A 17,897-nucleotide genomic window follows, 5' to 3' on the forward strand; every position below is an offset into this window, starting at 1 on the left:
ATGTGGTGCAGATGTGAAATTGCACTTAAAAGATGTGTGAAGGGCTTCCCTGGTGGCGCAGTGGTTGGGAGTCAGCCTGCCGGTGCAGGGGACACGGGTTCGTGCCCCGGTCCGGGAGGATCCCACGTGCCGCGGAGCGGCCGCTGAGCCTGCGCGTCCGGAGCCTGTTGCTCCGCAACGGGAGAGGCCACAACAGTGAGAGGCCCGCGTACCGCAAAAAAAAAAAAAAGATGTGTGAAGAGAGACAAGAGCGCATTCACATCAGTTTAGGTTCAGACCTCATGGTAGCACCAGTTTGAACTTGGCCTTCTCTCAGGAACTAAAGACCACACATCGCCCTGGGGACTGCATCCTGGGCTGTGTGGTTCATCATGGCCAAGTTTATGTCTTCACCGTGACTCCATAGACCTACACTCACGTATCCAAAGTCAGCAGAGTAGGACTCCCCTGGCGGCCCAGTGGTTAAGACTCCGCGTTCCCAGCGCAGGGGGCACGGGTTCGACCCTAGGTCGGGGAACTAAGATCCTGCAAGCAGTGCAGTGTGGCCCAAAAAAAAAAAAAAGTAAGCAGAGTAACCCTGGGCTGAGTTAAATCAGTCCAGACATTCACACTTCCAAACCGATCCCTTTCTCTCCTGGGTCCTGCTCTTGCTTTTCCCAGACCATCCTTCAGTGGCCTCATACAGGTGAGGAAACTGAAGCCTTGAAAAGCCTTAAAGTTCATGCTTTAACCAAGTTTACACTACTGTTAAAGAGATCCGAAACTGGGTCTAGATCCAGATCGTCTGATTGTTTTCTTCTTAACCGTGTATTGTGATAAAATATACATACCATAAGACTTTCACCTTTTAAGCATCCAGTTGGAGGAGTGTTAGTAAATTTATAGTTAAACTTACACCGTCACCACAATCCTATTTAGAACATTTCAGCACACAAGTTAGTTCCCTCCCACCCCTTCTGTGGTCAGTCGCTACCCTCAACTACCAGCCTGAGGCAACCATTGGCCGGTTGAGATTTTACTGTGCTATTCCCTCTGTGACTTGTTTATTCAGATTTTTCTGCTTTTAACCAGGTACAGACAACCATGTCTGTAACCAAGTTACAGACAGCTAACTCACGGAAGTTAAACCAGAGTTTACAAACGTGGGAATGAAAGTGTCGTTGCATAAGTCATACCCTCGGTTCATGTGGTCCGTGGCGGAGTTGGGCTCCTACCCAGGTCCAGTCAGCTCCAGGCCCCAAACTCTCCTTCATCCCACATGCTGTGCCCTGTCCTGGGTTTAAATCAATAAATAAAAGAACACATTGCCTTTTACTAAGAATTATGCCACTTACCTATATTTCTGAGAAGGATTGTCCTAAAAATTATGGGGTAGAAATGAAAATGGAGATTTTTACTGAGGAAAATTCATTTTTTAATATCCTTCAGGGAATTCTCACATTGTGGTTTTCCACGGCACATCGCCACATCAGTGACAACTGAAACTGCCTGATGTCTGTTTATTCTCAATTGTGGGCAGCCAGCAAGCTCAGCCTTGAAGCCTTTCAAAAAATGAAGCTCTTGTGTCCATGCCTCGATTTGGGAGAAGAGGGGTTCCTGTATCTTTGGGGAGGTCACCAGTCCTCTGGTTCCCAGTGGTTCTCATCCGAGACGGATGCCATCCGGACCCCACTGCGTCCTTCCTCTCCAGCCTGCTCTGGCTCCCAGGTTTGGCACTGTCTGCAGTGGAGAAGAGGAAGGTCGAGATGCTTGCGGTCATGACCACAGCTCCACAAGGCGAGCTGTCCTCCCGAGGCATTTTTCTTCTGAGCTTTGAAGCCTGAAGGAGGAAGGAGGGAGGCTGAGACACTTCTGGGGCGTGTTACATGTTTAAACAAGTTGAAACAAGAGAAGAAAAGGAATTGCTGTGGCTTTGGCCATTTCCAGTGGCATTTAGAACATTGTCCCTGGGATTGATTTATTGCACCTGCGGAGGGACGGGAGGGGTCACCATCAGAAGATGCTCTTTCCACAGTCTAGAAAATTAAGTTTGAAGCCTGAGATGGAACTCTTTGCCAGAATGGAAATGGAATGAAATGTCACTCCTTCCAAATGAAACTAGAAAATTTGGCGCCCAAGAGAGTCGTGCTCCAGCGTCTGGCTCCATCACCTAACCTCTCTTTCCAGTCCTGAGTCAGTCACTAAGCTTCTGTCTCTTGGCACTTCTCAGATGTTCATTTCTATCCCAGGAGATTTGTAAAACAAGATGCTTGGGATGTCCTTCCATAGTGAAGAATTAGACCTTTTGTTCTCTAAAAACTTGTTCACAACCCTCAGGCCCGGGGTGTAGAGACAAGTATGGATAGTACATGTGGCTCCTCTGCTTGCCCTGCCCCCCAGTTGGGCATCAAGTGCCTGTAGGTGCAGAGTGTCACCAACCTGGAGGCCTGGTCAGGGCGAGCCCTCCACTCGGGCTGTTCTGGGTTACCACCGATTCCTCGCGAAGATGCTAATTCGCTAGGTATCAGTGGTGTATCAGAATATGTATCAGTGGTGGTGTTTGTCACCTGCTCTCTATGGGCAGAGGCTGGGATTGTAGGGGTTTGGGAGGTGATCAGGCGACGTGAGCCTGCCAGCTCAGCCCTCTTCCTGGGTGTGCCACCTGGAACCCACAAAGCGAAGACGCTCAGGACCGTCCTGCGAGGTGTCCTAGGTGTCGTGCCGGTGACCTCAGACAGTGACCTTACGTCGTGTCGGCGGCATCTTCTGAGGCTCACAGAAAATCCATTCCCTTCTTCAGACATGGGGCCAGACTCTTAAGATGTAGACAGCGTGCTTTTCCCAGTACTAAGAACTTTTTGAAGCTGTAATTTAAAGAAAAGGGAGTGGGGTTCTCCTGCAGTAAGATTATTATTTCTACAATAATTTTATTATACAAAAATCAGACAAGACTTTGAGGAAAAACATAGTTGAGACAAACATTTAAAACTGTATATGGCAATAATAATCCTCATAATAGTACTGACACAGTTCAAAAGACATATTCAATCCTAAAAATAAATATCCCAGCAAATAAAATAGAGGAACACACACACGCATGCACCCACGCAGCTTGGTGGGAGGAGGAATAAGACTGCTGCATGTGGCGATGAGGACAGAAAGCACAGTGATGCTGCCAGATGATCCCGAGGCAGCATTTGGCCAGACTGAGCCCAGGGGCAGACTGTGGGGCAAGTGGGTGTCTGTCCCTTGTTTCTCCGTGTCTTGCTGTGTTCAGCCGGGCTAGTGTACTTGGCCTTCAACAGTCATTTCTTGTTGATGCAAAATATTAACGTGCAGGGAAGACGGTATACAAAACCAAGGCAACTTCTTTGTTGACCGGACACCGTGGCAGGTTACACCTGGTTCCCATTCCAGACTGTGTGAAGCTCATTACTCCATCTGATAAATAAGTCTGTTTCTCATCCAACTAGATAGGAACCTGAAATAGGAAATCTTTTTCTCTTTTGGCTGTGCTGCACAGCATGTGGGATCTTAGTTCCCTGACCAGGGGTTAAACCCATGCCCCCTGCATTGGGAGCTCGGAGTCTTAACCACAGGACCACCAGTAAAGTCCCGGAAATCATTTTTTTTAATTGTGTTTAAAAAAGAAACCCACATAAAATTTACCATCTTCATTATTTTTAAATGCATAGTTTGGCCCTGTTAAGTATATTCACATTGTTGTGAAACAGATTTCTGGAACATTTTCATCTTGCAGAACTGAAACTCTACCCATTAAACAGCAGTTCCCCACTTCGCCTCCCCGCTAGCCCCTGGTAACTACTGTTCTTCCTATTTCTACGAATTTGACTGTGTTAGATACCGTCTATAAATGGAGTCCTACAGTATTTGTCTTTTTGTGGCTGGCTTATTTCACTGAGTATAATGTCCTCAAGGTTCATCCATGTTGTAGCGCATGTAAGGATTTTTTTGTGTGTGTGGCCACACCACGCGATTTGTGGGATCTTAGTTCCCCGACCAGGGATCGAACCCAGGCCTTCGGCATTGGAAGCACAGAGTCCTAACCACTGGACCACCAGGGAATTCCCATGTCAGGATTTTATGAAACATGAAATCTTAAACACCTCAAATTTGAACAGCTTAAACACCTCAAAATTTCTTCAAAATTTATTTGTTCAAAATTTATTTGAAAATTTGTTCAGATTTGTTCAAATCTTGTTCAAAATTTATTTGAACACCCCGAATTTATTTGAACAGCTTAGGCTGGGAGGGTAGGAGGTGGGGGTCCTTCCTGTTCTACTTGTGCCATGAAATAAATACCCTTGTTGAGTTTGTCTCCTTGTCATGTGCTTCTCCCAGGTTTCCCCCTCAAGTTTCTAGCATAAATTAACTCTTTAAAGCAGATTCTTGTTGTTGTTGTTTTTTAAAATTTATTTATTTGCTTTTGGCTGCGTTGGGTCTTTGTTGCTGCGCGCGGGCTAGAGGGGGGCTACTCTTCATTGCGGTGCGAGGACTTCTCATTGCGGTGGCTCCTCTGGTTGCAGAGCACGGGCTCTAGGCGCATGGGCTTCGGTAGTTGTGGCATGTGGGCTCAGTGGTTGTGGCGCGTGGGCTCAGTAGTTGTGGATCAAGGACCCTAGAGCACAGGATCAGTAGTTGTGGTGCACGGGCTTAGTTGCTCTGCAGCATGTGGGATCTTCCCGGACCAGGGCTCGAACCCGTGTCCCCTGCGTCGGCAGGTGGATTCTTAACCACTGCGCCACCAGGGAAGCCCCCTAAAGCAGACGTTTTGTGTTACAAGACAGTCATCCACAAGGGAGCTACACCAAACATGGCAGGACAAAGTGTCACCTGTCAGAGTATATTTCTGATGCCTGAGAGCCTTTGAAACTCAGGTCTGTGCTTCATTCCAGAGAGCCCAGCAATATGCCCAGGAAGTCCTGCAGAAGGAATGCCGGCCCCAGTTCGCCAAGAGGTCGATGGTGCAGCTCTTCAGGCGCAGGTACACCTTGGACCTGCCACCTTTCGTGACGAAGGCCCCCGCAGGGAGTGAGGCCGAGTACAAGTATGACCCTCCTTTTGGATTCCGCACGTTCTCCGAGAAAGTCCAGACCCTCTTGGAACTCTTGCCCGAGCATGACTTCCCTGCACACTTGAAAGCCAAGAGCTGCAGGCGTTGTGTGGTCATTGGAAGTGGTGGAATCCTCCACGGACTAGAGCTGGGCCAGGCCCTGAACCAGTTCGATGTTGTGATAAGGTACGTTGGCTTTCAGACCATCCTCTCCCCTCTGGACTTTAGTTCTCTGCTGTGGGTCAGGGCAGCACCAAAAACAGGAGGGACCCAGGCAGCCCTACATGTCCCTGCCTGCAGGGGACTCACTGTTTGAGAAGTGGAAACAAAGACATGAAAGGATTGGACGCCCCAAACTGTGCAGTACTGACCCTAATTTTGGTAAAAACCCTTTCAGAGGAGGTGAAGGTTGGAAGGATCGGTAGATTCAGATAAGCCAGCGAAGGTGGAAGGCTGTGCTAGGCAGGGCCCAGAGGAGGATGCAGTGCAGGGAGCTTGAGTCAGTGGGACGCCCGGCTTCTGGGAGCAGGGCTTGGGGTAGGTGAGCCCTGGAAGGTGGCACCGGTTGGGACCAGAAAGCACACAGAGGTGTTTGAAAGCCACATAACAGGCAATAGGCAGTCATCCTACGTTACAGGAGTTTCTGACAGCTTGACAGTCATGTCAGGGGACGCCAAGATTTCTAGTCTGGGGTCTGAGACGTTAGTGGGACCGCTGTCAGAAACGGAGGAGTTGAGGAAAATCTCTGGCTCGTGAGGGAGGATGACAAGATCCATCTCAGGTATTTTGAGCCTGAAAGTGGTGCTATATCCACATAATGCCTTTATCCCCAGTAGCTGTGATCTCGGGCAAGTTTCCTTGCTGCCCTGTGCCTCCGTTTCCTCATCTGTAAATGGGGGCAGTGGTGGCACAGGCCTTACAGGGTTACTGTGACAACAAAGTGAGTTACATCTGGATGTAAAGCACTTGGAACAGTGTCAGAATTGGGGTAGGTGCTTAGTACATGTTAGTAGCTATTTTGGGAGAATGCGTAGGGAGCTAAGGAGGAAAGGACACGGGGCGTAAGATGTTTGTAGGAAAGAACCAGACTTTTGTAAGGGCCAAGAGATAGAAGAAACAAGTAAGAACTACGTCTTAAGGTGAAAGGTGGGAAGTGACGGTGTGGGAGTGGGGTTGTGGACTTTGGTGGGGTGAAGGAGGAGGGAACTGCTTCCTCTCTCTGGGTGCTTCCTGTGTGCCCGACACTGTCACGTGCCCTGGATGTTCTCGTTCCATAGTGAAGCCATCCCCTTAGCCAGTGTCAGGCATGAGGACACAGAGACACTGTAGGGCACAGAGTCCAGGCCAGAGCCTAGCATTCCGAATGCACGGTTTTGAGGCTTCCAGAACCTCACCCTGACTCTATGTGAGCAGCTGAATGATCAGCTGTGCACAGGCAGCACTGGGGGAGGCAGACAGGACCCCATATGCCCTTCTAATGGTGTACGACCGATATACGGGAGGAGAAGAGGTAAGAAACTGGGGTGCGCACTCCAGTCCAGAGGAGAGATGCAGTGGAAGAGAAGGGCGGCCTTGAGCTGACCTTGAAGAATGGTGGCATTTAGCCCTTTAGGAAGGAGGTGGCCAGGATATCTGGATGGGGAACCTTACCTGGCAGGAGGAACGAGGGCCTGGGAGAGGGAAGGGGGGCTGGGCAGGTGGCTCGATGCCCAGTGATGGGGAGGCCAGACTGGACAGCATGGACTTCAGGCACAGGCACTGGGGACCACAGAGCACCGGGGAACAAGGAAGGGGACTTAGACTGATTATGACGGAGATCAGTTGAAGAACTTTTTTGGGGTAACTTTTATTTTATTTATGTATTTTTAAAATTAATTTTTATTGGAGTATAGTTGATTTCCAATGCCATGATAGTTTCTGCTGTACAGCAAAGCGAATCAGCTGTGTGTGTATATATATATATATATCCAGTCTTGTAGATCCTTTTCCCATACAGGTCATTACAGAGTACTGAGTAGAGTTCCCTGTGCTCTACAGTCGGTCCCTATTAGTTACCTGTTTTATATATCGTAGTATGTCTATGTCAATCCTAGTCTCCCAATTTACCTCTCCCCTCCCCGGGGTAACTTTTAGGTTTAAAGCAATTCTGAACTTAACAGGAAAGTTGCAAGAGTAGTACAAAGAACTCCCATTCACCCTTTTCCCAGATTCCTCAGTTGATAACGCTGTATCACACTGGCTTTATAATTTTCTCTCTTTATATACTATTATTCTTTTCTGAACCCTTTGAGAGTTAGTTGCAAATCTCAAACTCCTTCTTTACCCCTAAATACTTCAGTGTGCCTTTCTTAAGAACAAGGGCATTCTCTTATAGAACTGCATGACGATATTCAGAATTAGGGAATTAACACTGATGCAGTACAGACCTTAGCTACAGTCCTTATTCAGACTTCACCAGTTATTCCAGTCGTGTCCATTATTTAAAAAGAAAGGAAAGGAGGGCTTCGCTGGTGGCACAGTGGTTAAGAATCCGCCTCCAAGGCAGGGGACACGGGTTCAAGCCCTGGTCCAGGAAGATCCCACATACCGCAGAGCAACGAAGCCCGTGCGCCACAACTACTGAGCCCACGTGCCACAGCTACTGAAGCCTGCGCACCTAGAGCCCTTGCTCCACAGCAAGAGAAGCCACCGCAATGAGAAGCTCGTGCACCGCAACAAAGAGTAGCCCCTGCTCGCCACAACTAGAGAAAGCCTGTGTGCTGCAACGAAGACCAAAAGAATGCAGCCAAAAATAAATAAATAATAAAATAGAAAGAAAGGAAAAGAAAAAGAAAATACCTGTGCATTTAGTTGTAGTGTCTAATAATACCTTTTTTTTTTTTTTTTTTTTGTGGTACGCGGGCCTCTCCCTTGCGGAGCACAGGCTCCGGACGCGCAGGCTCAGCGGCCATGGCCCACAGGCTCAGCCGCTCCGCGGCATGTGGGATCCTCCGGGATCGGGGCCACGAACCCGTGTACCCTGCATCGGCAGGCGGACTCTCAACCACTGCGCCACCAGGGAAGCCCTAATAATAGCTTTTAATAATCCAGGAGTTAGGTATCTGAGATCTGGAAGAGGAAGTGACGGTGGAATAGAAAAGAAAGGTTTGTACAGGTGTGATAATGCAGGGAAAGAACCAAACAGACTTTTTTTGAGATTTCAAAATTGTGTACCTGTGTGAGTGGTACTGCTTTGGGAAGAATTCTTAGCATTTTCCCCAGAGCATCCACCCTGGCAAAGCCTTCATTGATCTAAAAGTTCTAAGTGCCCCAAATTCCTGCTTTAATTTAAGACCAGGTTGCACTTGGACCCAGTGCCCTCCTCGGGCCCAACCCTGTCTATATATAACTATGGTTTTTGTCTGCCTTTCCCCGGTTTTTAGGTTTTCTTTTTTGATTACCTTTTTGAAATTCTGGCAAGAACCACTAATATCTAAGCTCAATGGGAAGCTTTCACGGAAACATTACTAGTGCCCAGAGTGTAATGTGTTTGGGTTGGCTTAAAGTGGCAGGACTAGATGGAATTGCTTGTCATTCGGAAATTGGATACGGGAGTCTCTTGCAGACTGAAGACTGCGTTCATCAAGCACCTGGAAGGGGCAGAGCTGAGGGATGACAGGGCTGCTGGGAGGGGTGCCCTACCCCCCAACCACGCCCTCGTTCCCAGTCCTAAAAAAATGTGGAAAACACGCTGCAGGAATTTGGCATGTGTTAAAGTGGTTAATGTCAGTTTATCTTTGTCCTTTTTACTTAAATAGGTTAAACAGTGCACCGGTTGAAGGATATTCAGAGCATGTTGGAAATAAAACTACTATAAGGATGACTTATCCAGAGGGTGCACCACTGTCTGACCTTGAATATTATTCCAATGACTTGTTTGTTGCTGTTTTATTTAAGAGTGTTGACTTCAACTGGCTTCAGGCGATGGTCAAAAATGAAACCCTGGTAAGCACTAGAAATTCAGCCATCAGATATGCCTCCGTAAAAAGCGAAGGGGTCTCTGATTGGAATTAACAGGTTTTTATTTTTAAACTAACACACATGCTTTCAAATAAACACTCCCTTTGTAGAAGCCCCTCAGAACTTCCCCTGGAAATTGCTTTCAGAACTTGACTGAGTCACATGTGGAAACTGGGATCATTACTTAGTGGAAATAACAAGCTTGGGACCAAAATGGCTATTATTGAGGTTGACCACCCACCTCATTCACCAGACATGAATTTACAGGGCTTCTGACTATTTTCAGAAATTAGTTTTATGTGCATGAATATAAACCATTATTGAGGCAATTCAGAAGAATATACATAAATTCTCCGAAGAGTATTTTCAAAGAGATTCTCCAAAAATGCTTTGGTGGTGTTCTTTTTTTTTCTTTTTTTAATGTTTATTTATTTGGCCGCGCTGGGTGTTAGTTGTGGCAGGCGGGCTCCTTAGTTGCGGCATGCAAACTCTTAGTTGCGGCATGCCTGTGGGATCTAGTTCCCTGACCCAGGGATTGAACCCGGGCCCCCTGCATGGGGAGCGCGGCGTCTTATGCAGTGCGCCACCGGGGAAGCCCCTGGTGGTGCTCTCGCTGGAGTCAATTCACGGCGTTCCAGAGGGGCAGATGTGGAGGAGATGGCCCCAACTTGGTCATATTCCTTTTCTTTGTCTTTACAATAATCTATCACCTTACTTTATAGTCCCCCAGCCCCCCACATTATGTTGAAATGAATTCCAGAGGTCAGCTGTTAAGCAGTGTGTGTGCGTTTATATGCACTTGCACAAACCAGCTGACTGTAAAGTTCACAGGACATATCAGACTTTTCACAGAAGCTTCACGTGCTGGAGAATTTGTATCTCCAAAGCTCGATTCCGTACAGGTTACTGTGGTCCTCTGGATTTTCTCTTGGGTAGTTGTTCTAGTTGAAAGATGAAGCACATACGAAATGACTTACAGTCAGTTACCTAGAGACATCACAGGACTAGGAAGTGGAGTAAGTGGAGAAGGGGGTGCGTGGTGGGGGCCTGAGCACAGGCGGGGCACCCAGAATGCTTCATACCCTCGAATTGGATCTGTTTGCTTGGTTTTCCCTGGGCAAAATGGTGGCTTTGGATCCTAAAAAGGCTGACTATCTCCCGTCATTACCTGAAGAATTTCTTCCCCAAATCAATAAGAGCTGCTTCTGCAGTTCCTTTCCTTGTCCAGTGCCACCTTCATAAATCAGATCCTTAGAGTTGCTTGCCTGAGTTGAGGTACTGGATTTGCATAGATCTGTGACTTGGCCACAGAATGCAACATACAAACCCACAAGGGGCCACACCCACGGTTCTGGCCTCATTAGTAGGGGATGCGCTCTGCCCGCTCCACTGATAAGATCACTTGATTAAATCCCCCTAACGATCGCTTGCTTTCTTTCCTTAGCCGTTTTGGGTGCGACTCTTCTTTTGGAAGCAGGTGGTGGAAAAAATCCCACTCCAGCCAAAACAGTTCAGGATTTTGAATCCGGTTATTATCAAAGAGACTGCCTTTGACATCCTTCAATACTCAGAGCCTCAGTCAAGGTTCTGGGGCCGAGATAAGGTATTCTTGTCGCTACTGAAACTTAACTGTTCTTCTCTGTGTTGGAAAGGAGGCACCTATACAGCTTTCAGTTAGGCTCAGCTGTATACCCAGAAGCATCTTCCAGGGATGAAACCGAGTCATTGATTAGATGTTCCATGTGCTCTTCCCTCTCTACATCTTCACCTTAGGGCTCCCCACTGTTTAATCCCCCCACTCCTGGTGGCTCATCTCATTAGCACAGCACGTTAGCGCTTCGGTCACTGAGATATTATTTAAGGTATTCTTACTCCAGGACTCCATGTAATTAGCTGCAGGACACTGAAAGGAACTTCGGTGGTCAGAAAGTTCTTTACATTTTAACTCTACAGGCCACTTGGGTGAAAATTGACGTTTATCATCACTTTATAGGTGAGAGCAGTGCTTTTCAGTTGATGCCTGGATCCCACCCCATCAGACGTTCTGATTTAATCTGTCTGTGTTGTGGTCTGTACATTGGGATTTTCAAAGTTCCCTGGGTGATTTTTATTTTTCAGCCTGCTTTGAGAACCTTGGTGCTATAGGCTGTTCACTGCACTAGATTCTTTACCTGCAATTAGCCTGTGTTGCTACTGGGCGGAGATGCCTTTATTACCTGTTTCTTCATGATCTGAATAGCTAAACCTGTGTCTTTAAATAAAACTTCTTTAAAAGCAGTGGAAATGGTTTAAGCAAAACATTTATATTTAAGGAAAAGCAAGGAATTTTGAAACGTGGGGACTGCTACCCACACTGGGGGCCTGAGATACCTCCTAGGAAATGGGGCTGGTCCAGGGTGCAATTTGCAAATGGAGCTAGACTCAGGGGTCCTCATCCAATAGGCAGATGAGCAGGGTCTTCTATTTGCCCTTTGAATCAAATTCTAATTAAAAAGATGCTTTAACACAACTGTGTAAATTTTAAAGGAAGAATTCTGTGCTTGTTAAGGAAAACAAATACCTGAATAGTCTCCTTAAAAACAAAAACCTAGTTCTTCACTGCGATCAGTAAGAGCTAAATCCAACTCTGGCTCCAACTTCAGGCTTGAACACCCAGCTCGGGTGAAATGGTTCACATAGTGGAAGCTGTTCCCTTCGCAGTCCGCCGTTTTCCTCCAGGGCTCTGGCCTCTCCATCCATGGGGAGCCCAGGAGGGCCATGTAGTTTCTGCCCATTGCAGGAACGTGTCCAGAACCCGTGATGTGTTTTGCCTCTCATAGGAGAGCAGCCCTACCCCCGACCAGTGACTGTCAGGTCTCTGATTGGCTTTAGCTGGGCTCTCCCACACAGAGCACATGGGTTCCTCCGGAATGTGGGCTTACAACTTTTAACCTGTTGGCATCACTTTTAACAAAACAATTTTATAAAAAAGACAACATACTTTGGCAAGATTCTTAAACTAAGTTATAAAGAGGTTTCACTATAAGTGCACTTAGATTTCTGTATCTTTTAAACTGCCCCGTTTCTTTATTAGATTCCATAGTATTTTTTTAAACACAGGCAGATGCTCATTTGTTGGTTTGCAGGTCGATTTTATTTTTAAAATAACCTTTAAAAAATGGACAGATTTAATTACGTGAAATACGAAATTGCTGAATGGCAAAGGGTATCAGAAACAAAGTTAGTGGGGGAAAATTTATCATAGAAATCACAGAGTAAATATTCTCAAAGCATTTAGAGATCTTATTAAATCAAAAAGAAAAAGATGAGCCAATAAAGAACTGAGGAAAGGATATGAACAGACATTTCACAGAAGAAATTAGTACAGCCCAGGAATACATGGTAAAATGTTCATCTTCACCAGTAATCGAGTAAAAGCGAATTAGAGCCACAGTGACATTTTTTGCCTGTTTTGTTAGCAGAGATTTAAAAGCTTGATAATGTCCTTGTTTGGCAGGAATGTAGGTCGAATTATAAGTTGGCACTTTTTCCGGAGCGTGGTTTGGCAATACATATATCACTTTAAAATATGAATAGTCTTGGGCTTCCCTGGTGGCACAGTGGTTGAGAGTCCGCCTGCTGATGCAGGGGACACGGGTTCGTGCCCCGGTCCGGGAGGATCCCACATGCCACGGAGTGGCTGGGCCCGTGAGCCATGGCCGCCGAGCCTGCGCGTCCGGAGCCTGTGCTCAGCAACCGCAGAGGCCGCAACAGTGAGAGGCCCGCGTACCGGAAAAAAAAAATATATATATATGAATAGTCTTTGACCCCGCAATTTGACTCTAAAAATTTTATTAGAAGGAAATTAGAGAAAATCTGCAAGGCTATTCTAGGATGTTCATCGTAGCATTGATAGCAAAGGACTAAAAACAGCCTAAACATTCATCATTAGAGAATTGTTTAAACGTTATGGTATAGTCGATGCAATATCGTGTGACTGTTGAGGATGAAGAAAAACTAATGGATATGAAAACACCTCCACAATGTATTAAGCAAGAAAATCAAGTTACAGAACATTTATTTAATCCCGTTTTTGTTTAAAAACTAAAAATGTATATATAGTTGCATAGGTAAAAGCTTGGAAAGAATCACCAAACTGTGAAGAATGCCCTTCTCTGGAGAGTGAGTCTATAGGAGTCTTTTACATTCTACTTTATAATTTATCATTTGAATTGAATATTTGCTTATTTTTTATCATTGTCAAAATGGTATTCTTCTTTTGGATAAAAACAGTAACTTGGAAGATGGCTTCTGATCTAAAATTGCATCGTCAGAAACTCCCTCATGCATCTGCCCTCCCAGCAGACAGAGAAGAAGCCTGTTGGACAGTGAGGGCTGCTCTTGGGGGACGTGTTCTGGAGATAACGTGCTCTGGGGAGCTTTTGATAGTTTCTGAGTTTCTCTCCATGCATTACCCCTATGTACTCCTCCACAGACACTGATGGGTACTCCTAAGGTGCTGTGTGCCGAGCTGGCTGCAGGTGGAGAAGACAGGACACACTGCCTTAGAGTCCTAAGCCCAAACAGGAGGCTGGCTTCTTTAGGGTCAATTTCCCTTGGTTTTTATTTCCGAACATGTAAAATGACTGTTGAGTTCCTTTTTAATAAGGGAGGTTGGCTTTGAGAGGTAGACATGACACACTGGGGAGCAGGAAGCAGTTTTTATCAAATGGCGGGTTCCCTGGATGTTCGCTATTCCCACCTTAATCTCTGAACTCTTAAAAGTTCACTGTTGTTCCAGTTTACAGAAAAGGAGAACTGTTTATGGAAGTCACAGACTCGGCTGAGATGAACCAAGGAGGTATATTTGCACATGAAAGACGATACAAAAGAATATCAAGTACTAGATGGGCAGCAGTCTCCAAGGAGGGCTTAGGCACTGCAGGGCTTTCTGTATTCCTGTCTGCCGCCCTGTGTGCTGTCTTTACCCAAGTCTGTGAGGGAGATCCAGAGAACCAATTCCAGATTTACAAGTGGCAAGATGTTGGACGTGAAGAGGAAGTGGTGATACAGTCAGAATCCAAAATTTTGGACATCTGGCATTCTAGGCCAAAGTCAGCAAGGGTACATTTTGGAAAAAACAAATGTGAAAGCCCGTAATTTGAGGCAAAAAATGTACTTGCCTGAACAGAGAGCGAGCAGAAACTGGCTGAGCTGCAGGACGTGTGAAAATGGCCTGGGGGTGTTATTTGCCAGAAGGACAAGTAGGGGTGAAGTAAGACTGTCTTCACAAGTAAGGGGTGAAGACAGTCTTCACCAAGGAGAGCTGAGTCCGCTCTGTTCTCAGGCAGAGGCTGTGCAGGAGCCAGCCAGGACGGGACGGGTTCCCAAACCATGTCCGGAGAAGGGCTGTGGCCACTTGTCCCAGAGCAGACCTTGTAGACGTTTGTCACATGAGAGAGGAAATGGGTTAGTCTTGCTATTATGGTCATTCTGTGCAGGACTGGTGGGTGGAAGTTTTAGAAAGAACACCTTTTAGCTTGGTGCAACAGGACCTGCCAGGCTGCCTCTTGCTTGTGTGTTAAAAAGAATTCACATCACAGACCATGATTTAGAGTCTAGATTCCTGACTTGGATGGCAAGTCAGACTTTAGAATTGGGTGATATTTGAAATTGTGTGATGTATAAAATTGCAGCCCCCAGTGCCACTTTCATCACTTTGCATGGCATGTAGCGTACCTGTAAAGCAGTGACTTGTGCTAAGACCTTTTTTTTTTGTCTTTTCTCCTTTCCAGAACGTCCCCACGATTGGTGTCATTGCCGTTGTCTTAGCCACGCACCTGTGCGATGAAGTCAGTTTGGCAGGCTTTGGCTATGACCTCAGCCAACCCAGAACACCTTTGCATTACTTTGACAATCTCTGTATGGCTGCCATGAACTTTCAGACCATGCACAATGTGACCACAGAGACCGGGTTCCTCCTGAAGCTGGTCAGAGAGGGCGTGGTGAGGGATCTCAGCGGAGGCATCCATTGTGAATTTTGAACCCAGAAAACCTCACTTGAAAATGCAGTTCTGACCAGGAGGGCTGTTTTTCACAGCCTTCTTGATGCGTCCTGCAAGACCTTTGAAGTGCAGCTGGTGTTTTTTAACTTTTAATTTAAAAAACAGAAACAATACAGAAAGTTCTGCTCGTCCCACTTTTTTTCCCTATTTATTTGAAGCCAGTGTTTTTGCACAAAATTTTGTAAGTTAATTTTGAGAATGGGAAAGACTTTCCAAAGAGAATTGTATGTAATGATGTTTTATTGTATTTTAAGAAAGTTATTTAATTTGTAAAAACTCTGTTCATGTCTACTGCACATAGAATCCCAGGTCACTATATGGAAGAAGGGAGGCGACTCCTTTGATGACAGCCCTGAATGCCTGATTCTGGTTCTCTGTTAGTCTGTTTGGTGGGACAGATGTCGGAAGCACTTCCAGGGTGACGTGCTGGGTAGCTAAACCACTGGGACTGGTTGGGCCATGCTGCTGCATGAGGCCTGGGCCGGTCGGAGAAGTTCACCGTCCCTCTCTGTTGATCTGCCTTCTGCAGGAAGACTTGTAGGAATCAAGCAGGGGAGCTGTCCTGCAGGTCCCAGGTCAAGGAGGGGCACAGAGACATTTTCTGTGTCCTCCGAGTACTGCAACGCTGCCCCAGGCGGACAACTCTTGGATTTCTTGAGAGTTTTTAACTGCCTTCCAAACACTTAAATGTTAATCCAGATTATTCCACTGTCTGTCTGAGGTGGCTTATAAAAATTAGGATAAAACCTCTGTTCTCCAGAGTCGTAGAGGAATAAACTCTTTCCAGGAATAATCATGTTTTCTGAAACACTGAAATGGAGTCTTCCCAGTGTTATAAATTGCCTATTTAAGAGAAAACGTTTTTTTTTTATTTTTGAATGCCTCCTTGGCAGTGTGTACCAGGCAGTGTGCTGGTCAAAAAAAAAAAAAAAAAAAAAAACAGAATAAAAGCTTTTGAGGAACTCTTACAGTCTAGTTAATTTGAGTGCTTTTTTTTTTCCACCCCCAGAAAATAAGTTTATAAGTCTAGCTAAAATGTCCTTCTTGGATGCCACTGCTAGGCAGGACCTCACTGCAGATACCTGTGAGGAGGGCTGGGGGATGAAGGGGTCTCCTCCGCTGGCTGCTACTGCCGCCCCTCCCCCAATTCTATTTCTCCCACAGCCCCCCGGTGCAGCTCTTGACTCCCAGGCCAGGCCGATGGCTCCCGCATCTGCCGGCTCCTCAGCATATGCGGGGCAAGAAGCCAGGTCATAGCTCTGAATGAGTCCCTTGGATCTCCAGGGTTCTGGGGTCAAGCTCAGAGCAGCCTGCGTAGCAAAATAGGATTTCTCTGGTTTTATGTCTTTTCTTAAAATTTTCTATGGATTCTACTCTGTAAGACACTGTTTAGGAAAAAATGCTGTAAAATTCCTATCTGGGGCTTCCCTGGTGGCGCAGTGGTTGAGAGTCCGCCTGTCGATGCAGGGGACGCGGGTTCATGTCCCAGTCCGGGAGGATCCCACGTGCCGCGGAGCGGCTGGGCCCGTGAGCCATGGCCGCTGAGCCTGCGCGTCCGGAGCCTGTGCTCCGCAACGGGAGAGGCCACAACAGTGAGAGGCCCGCGTACCGCAAAAAAAAAAAAAAAAAAAGAAAGAAAGAAAATTCCTATCTGTTAAACGGTGAGACTTAGCTCTGAATATTGAGACTCAGGAAAACGGTCTGCAGCTGTCCTGTGTTTCAGGTGAGGCCAGGCCTGCACCACACACCTCCACCCCCTCATTCCTCAGGGGCTTCTTAGAGAAGCCCAAATGCTTATTAGAAAAGACAAGAAACAGCCAGGGTCCAACAGTTGGAAAGCTTTCCCGGTGCATCCCTTCACGGGTGCGCATGGTTTCGTGGTCTCGTTTCCCCTGCCTTGCACAGCTTCTGGGAAGTAGCCCGTCCAGCACTTCCTCAGCTTTCAACAAATACCAGACCTGGCCTCATCCCTCCCCTTCTACTCTGTGTGTCTTTTTTTTTTTTCATTTTTACATTGTTTTGCCCGTGCCTCTCAACGTTTAATTACTGGCAGGCAGTAAGTGCCCTAAGTGAATACAAAGGCATCTTTTTTTCAATGACCTTTCATGTGGTGTCCACCAATCAGAGTTGACCAGAGACCATCTTTGAGAACTTGAAGCACTTTGGCAGTTTTCGTTAGAAGTTGCTTCTTTGCTTCAGGGTTGTGTCTCCGCCTGCTTTTCTGGGAACAGACCTCCAGGTGCCCCAGGGTGTCACAAGGTTGGTCTCCAGTAACTGAGTTTCCTCCATCACACTTTCAACTTTGTTCAGCCTTATAGGCACACATGCTCTTGCGTGGATGTAATCATGGGTTTTGAGGCAACTTGGGATGACTTACACATGTTCTCTACTTTAACATACTTCTCACTAGAACTTTGAGCCACAGAAAATTTCAGTGAGTTTTAGTTTTCTGTTTTTTCCTACAGAGAGCTTTTTCTCTCCAGAAACCTAGGCTGGCCGTAGAAAAATGTTTTGGGGACCAGGATGAGTATCTCTTGATGACGTGTGCCATGTTTCTAGGCAAAGATAAATTGGGATCTTCTGAACAACTTCATTCCTCTAGGTGTTACCTTGTCTTCTTCACTGATACTTTTGTGTCACGGTGGTGGTGGTGTTTTTTTTTTTAATTTCCCAACAATGTACTAATAAGGCATTGGCATGTCTATTCTCACAGATTTGGGGGTGGGGGCGGGTCTCATCTGTGGACCCATTAGTTAAAATAAGTTGTCAAGCCCACTTTTTGGACTGTTTCTGTTGAACTA

General features: G+C 46.4%; 1 protein-coding gene across 5 annotated transcripts in view; it reads left to right on the plus strand.

Annotated features, from left to right (window-relative positions):
- ST3GAL5 (ST3 beta-galactoside alpha-2,3-sialyltransferase 5) overlaps window positions 1-16,686 on the plus strand; it is a 47,772-nt gene extending 31,086 nt beyond the window's left edge. For 3 of the 5 annotated variants that reach the window (XM_022556133.3, XM_089922863.1, XM_022556139.3), the window contains 4 exons: window positions 4,896-5,239; window positions 8,851-9,037; window positions 10,497-10,655; window positions 14,827-16,686. In XM_022556133.3, coding sequence (XP_022411841.2) covers window positions 4,896-5,239; window positions 8,851-9,037; window positions 10,497-10,655; window positions 14,827-15,075 — 939 coding nt within the window. In that variant the 3' untranslated portion in view covers window positions 15,076-16,686. Of the gene's footprint in view, window positions 1-1,488; window positions 2,173-4,895; window positions 5,240-8,850; window positions 9,038-10,496; window positions 10,656-14,826 lie in introns of those variants that run through there. The other 2 variants (XM_022556140.3, XM_022556136.3) reach the window with 2 other exon arrangements.
- Window positions 16,687-17,897: the final 1,211 nt, after the last annotated feature.

This window comes from Delphinapterus leucas, chromosome 13, assembly GCF_059928025.1.
Source record: "Delphinapterus leucas isolate spDelLeu-1000000601 "Yukka" chromosome 13, BTC_Dleu_Yukka2, whole genome shotgun sequence".
NCBI classification, from domain to species: domain Eukaryota; kingdom Metazoa; phylum Chordata; class Mammalia; order Artiodactyla; family Monodontidae; genus Delphinapterus; species Delphinapterus leucas.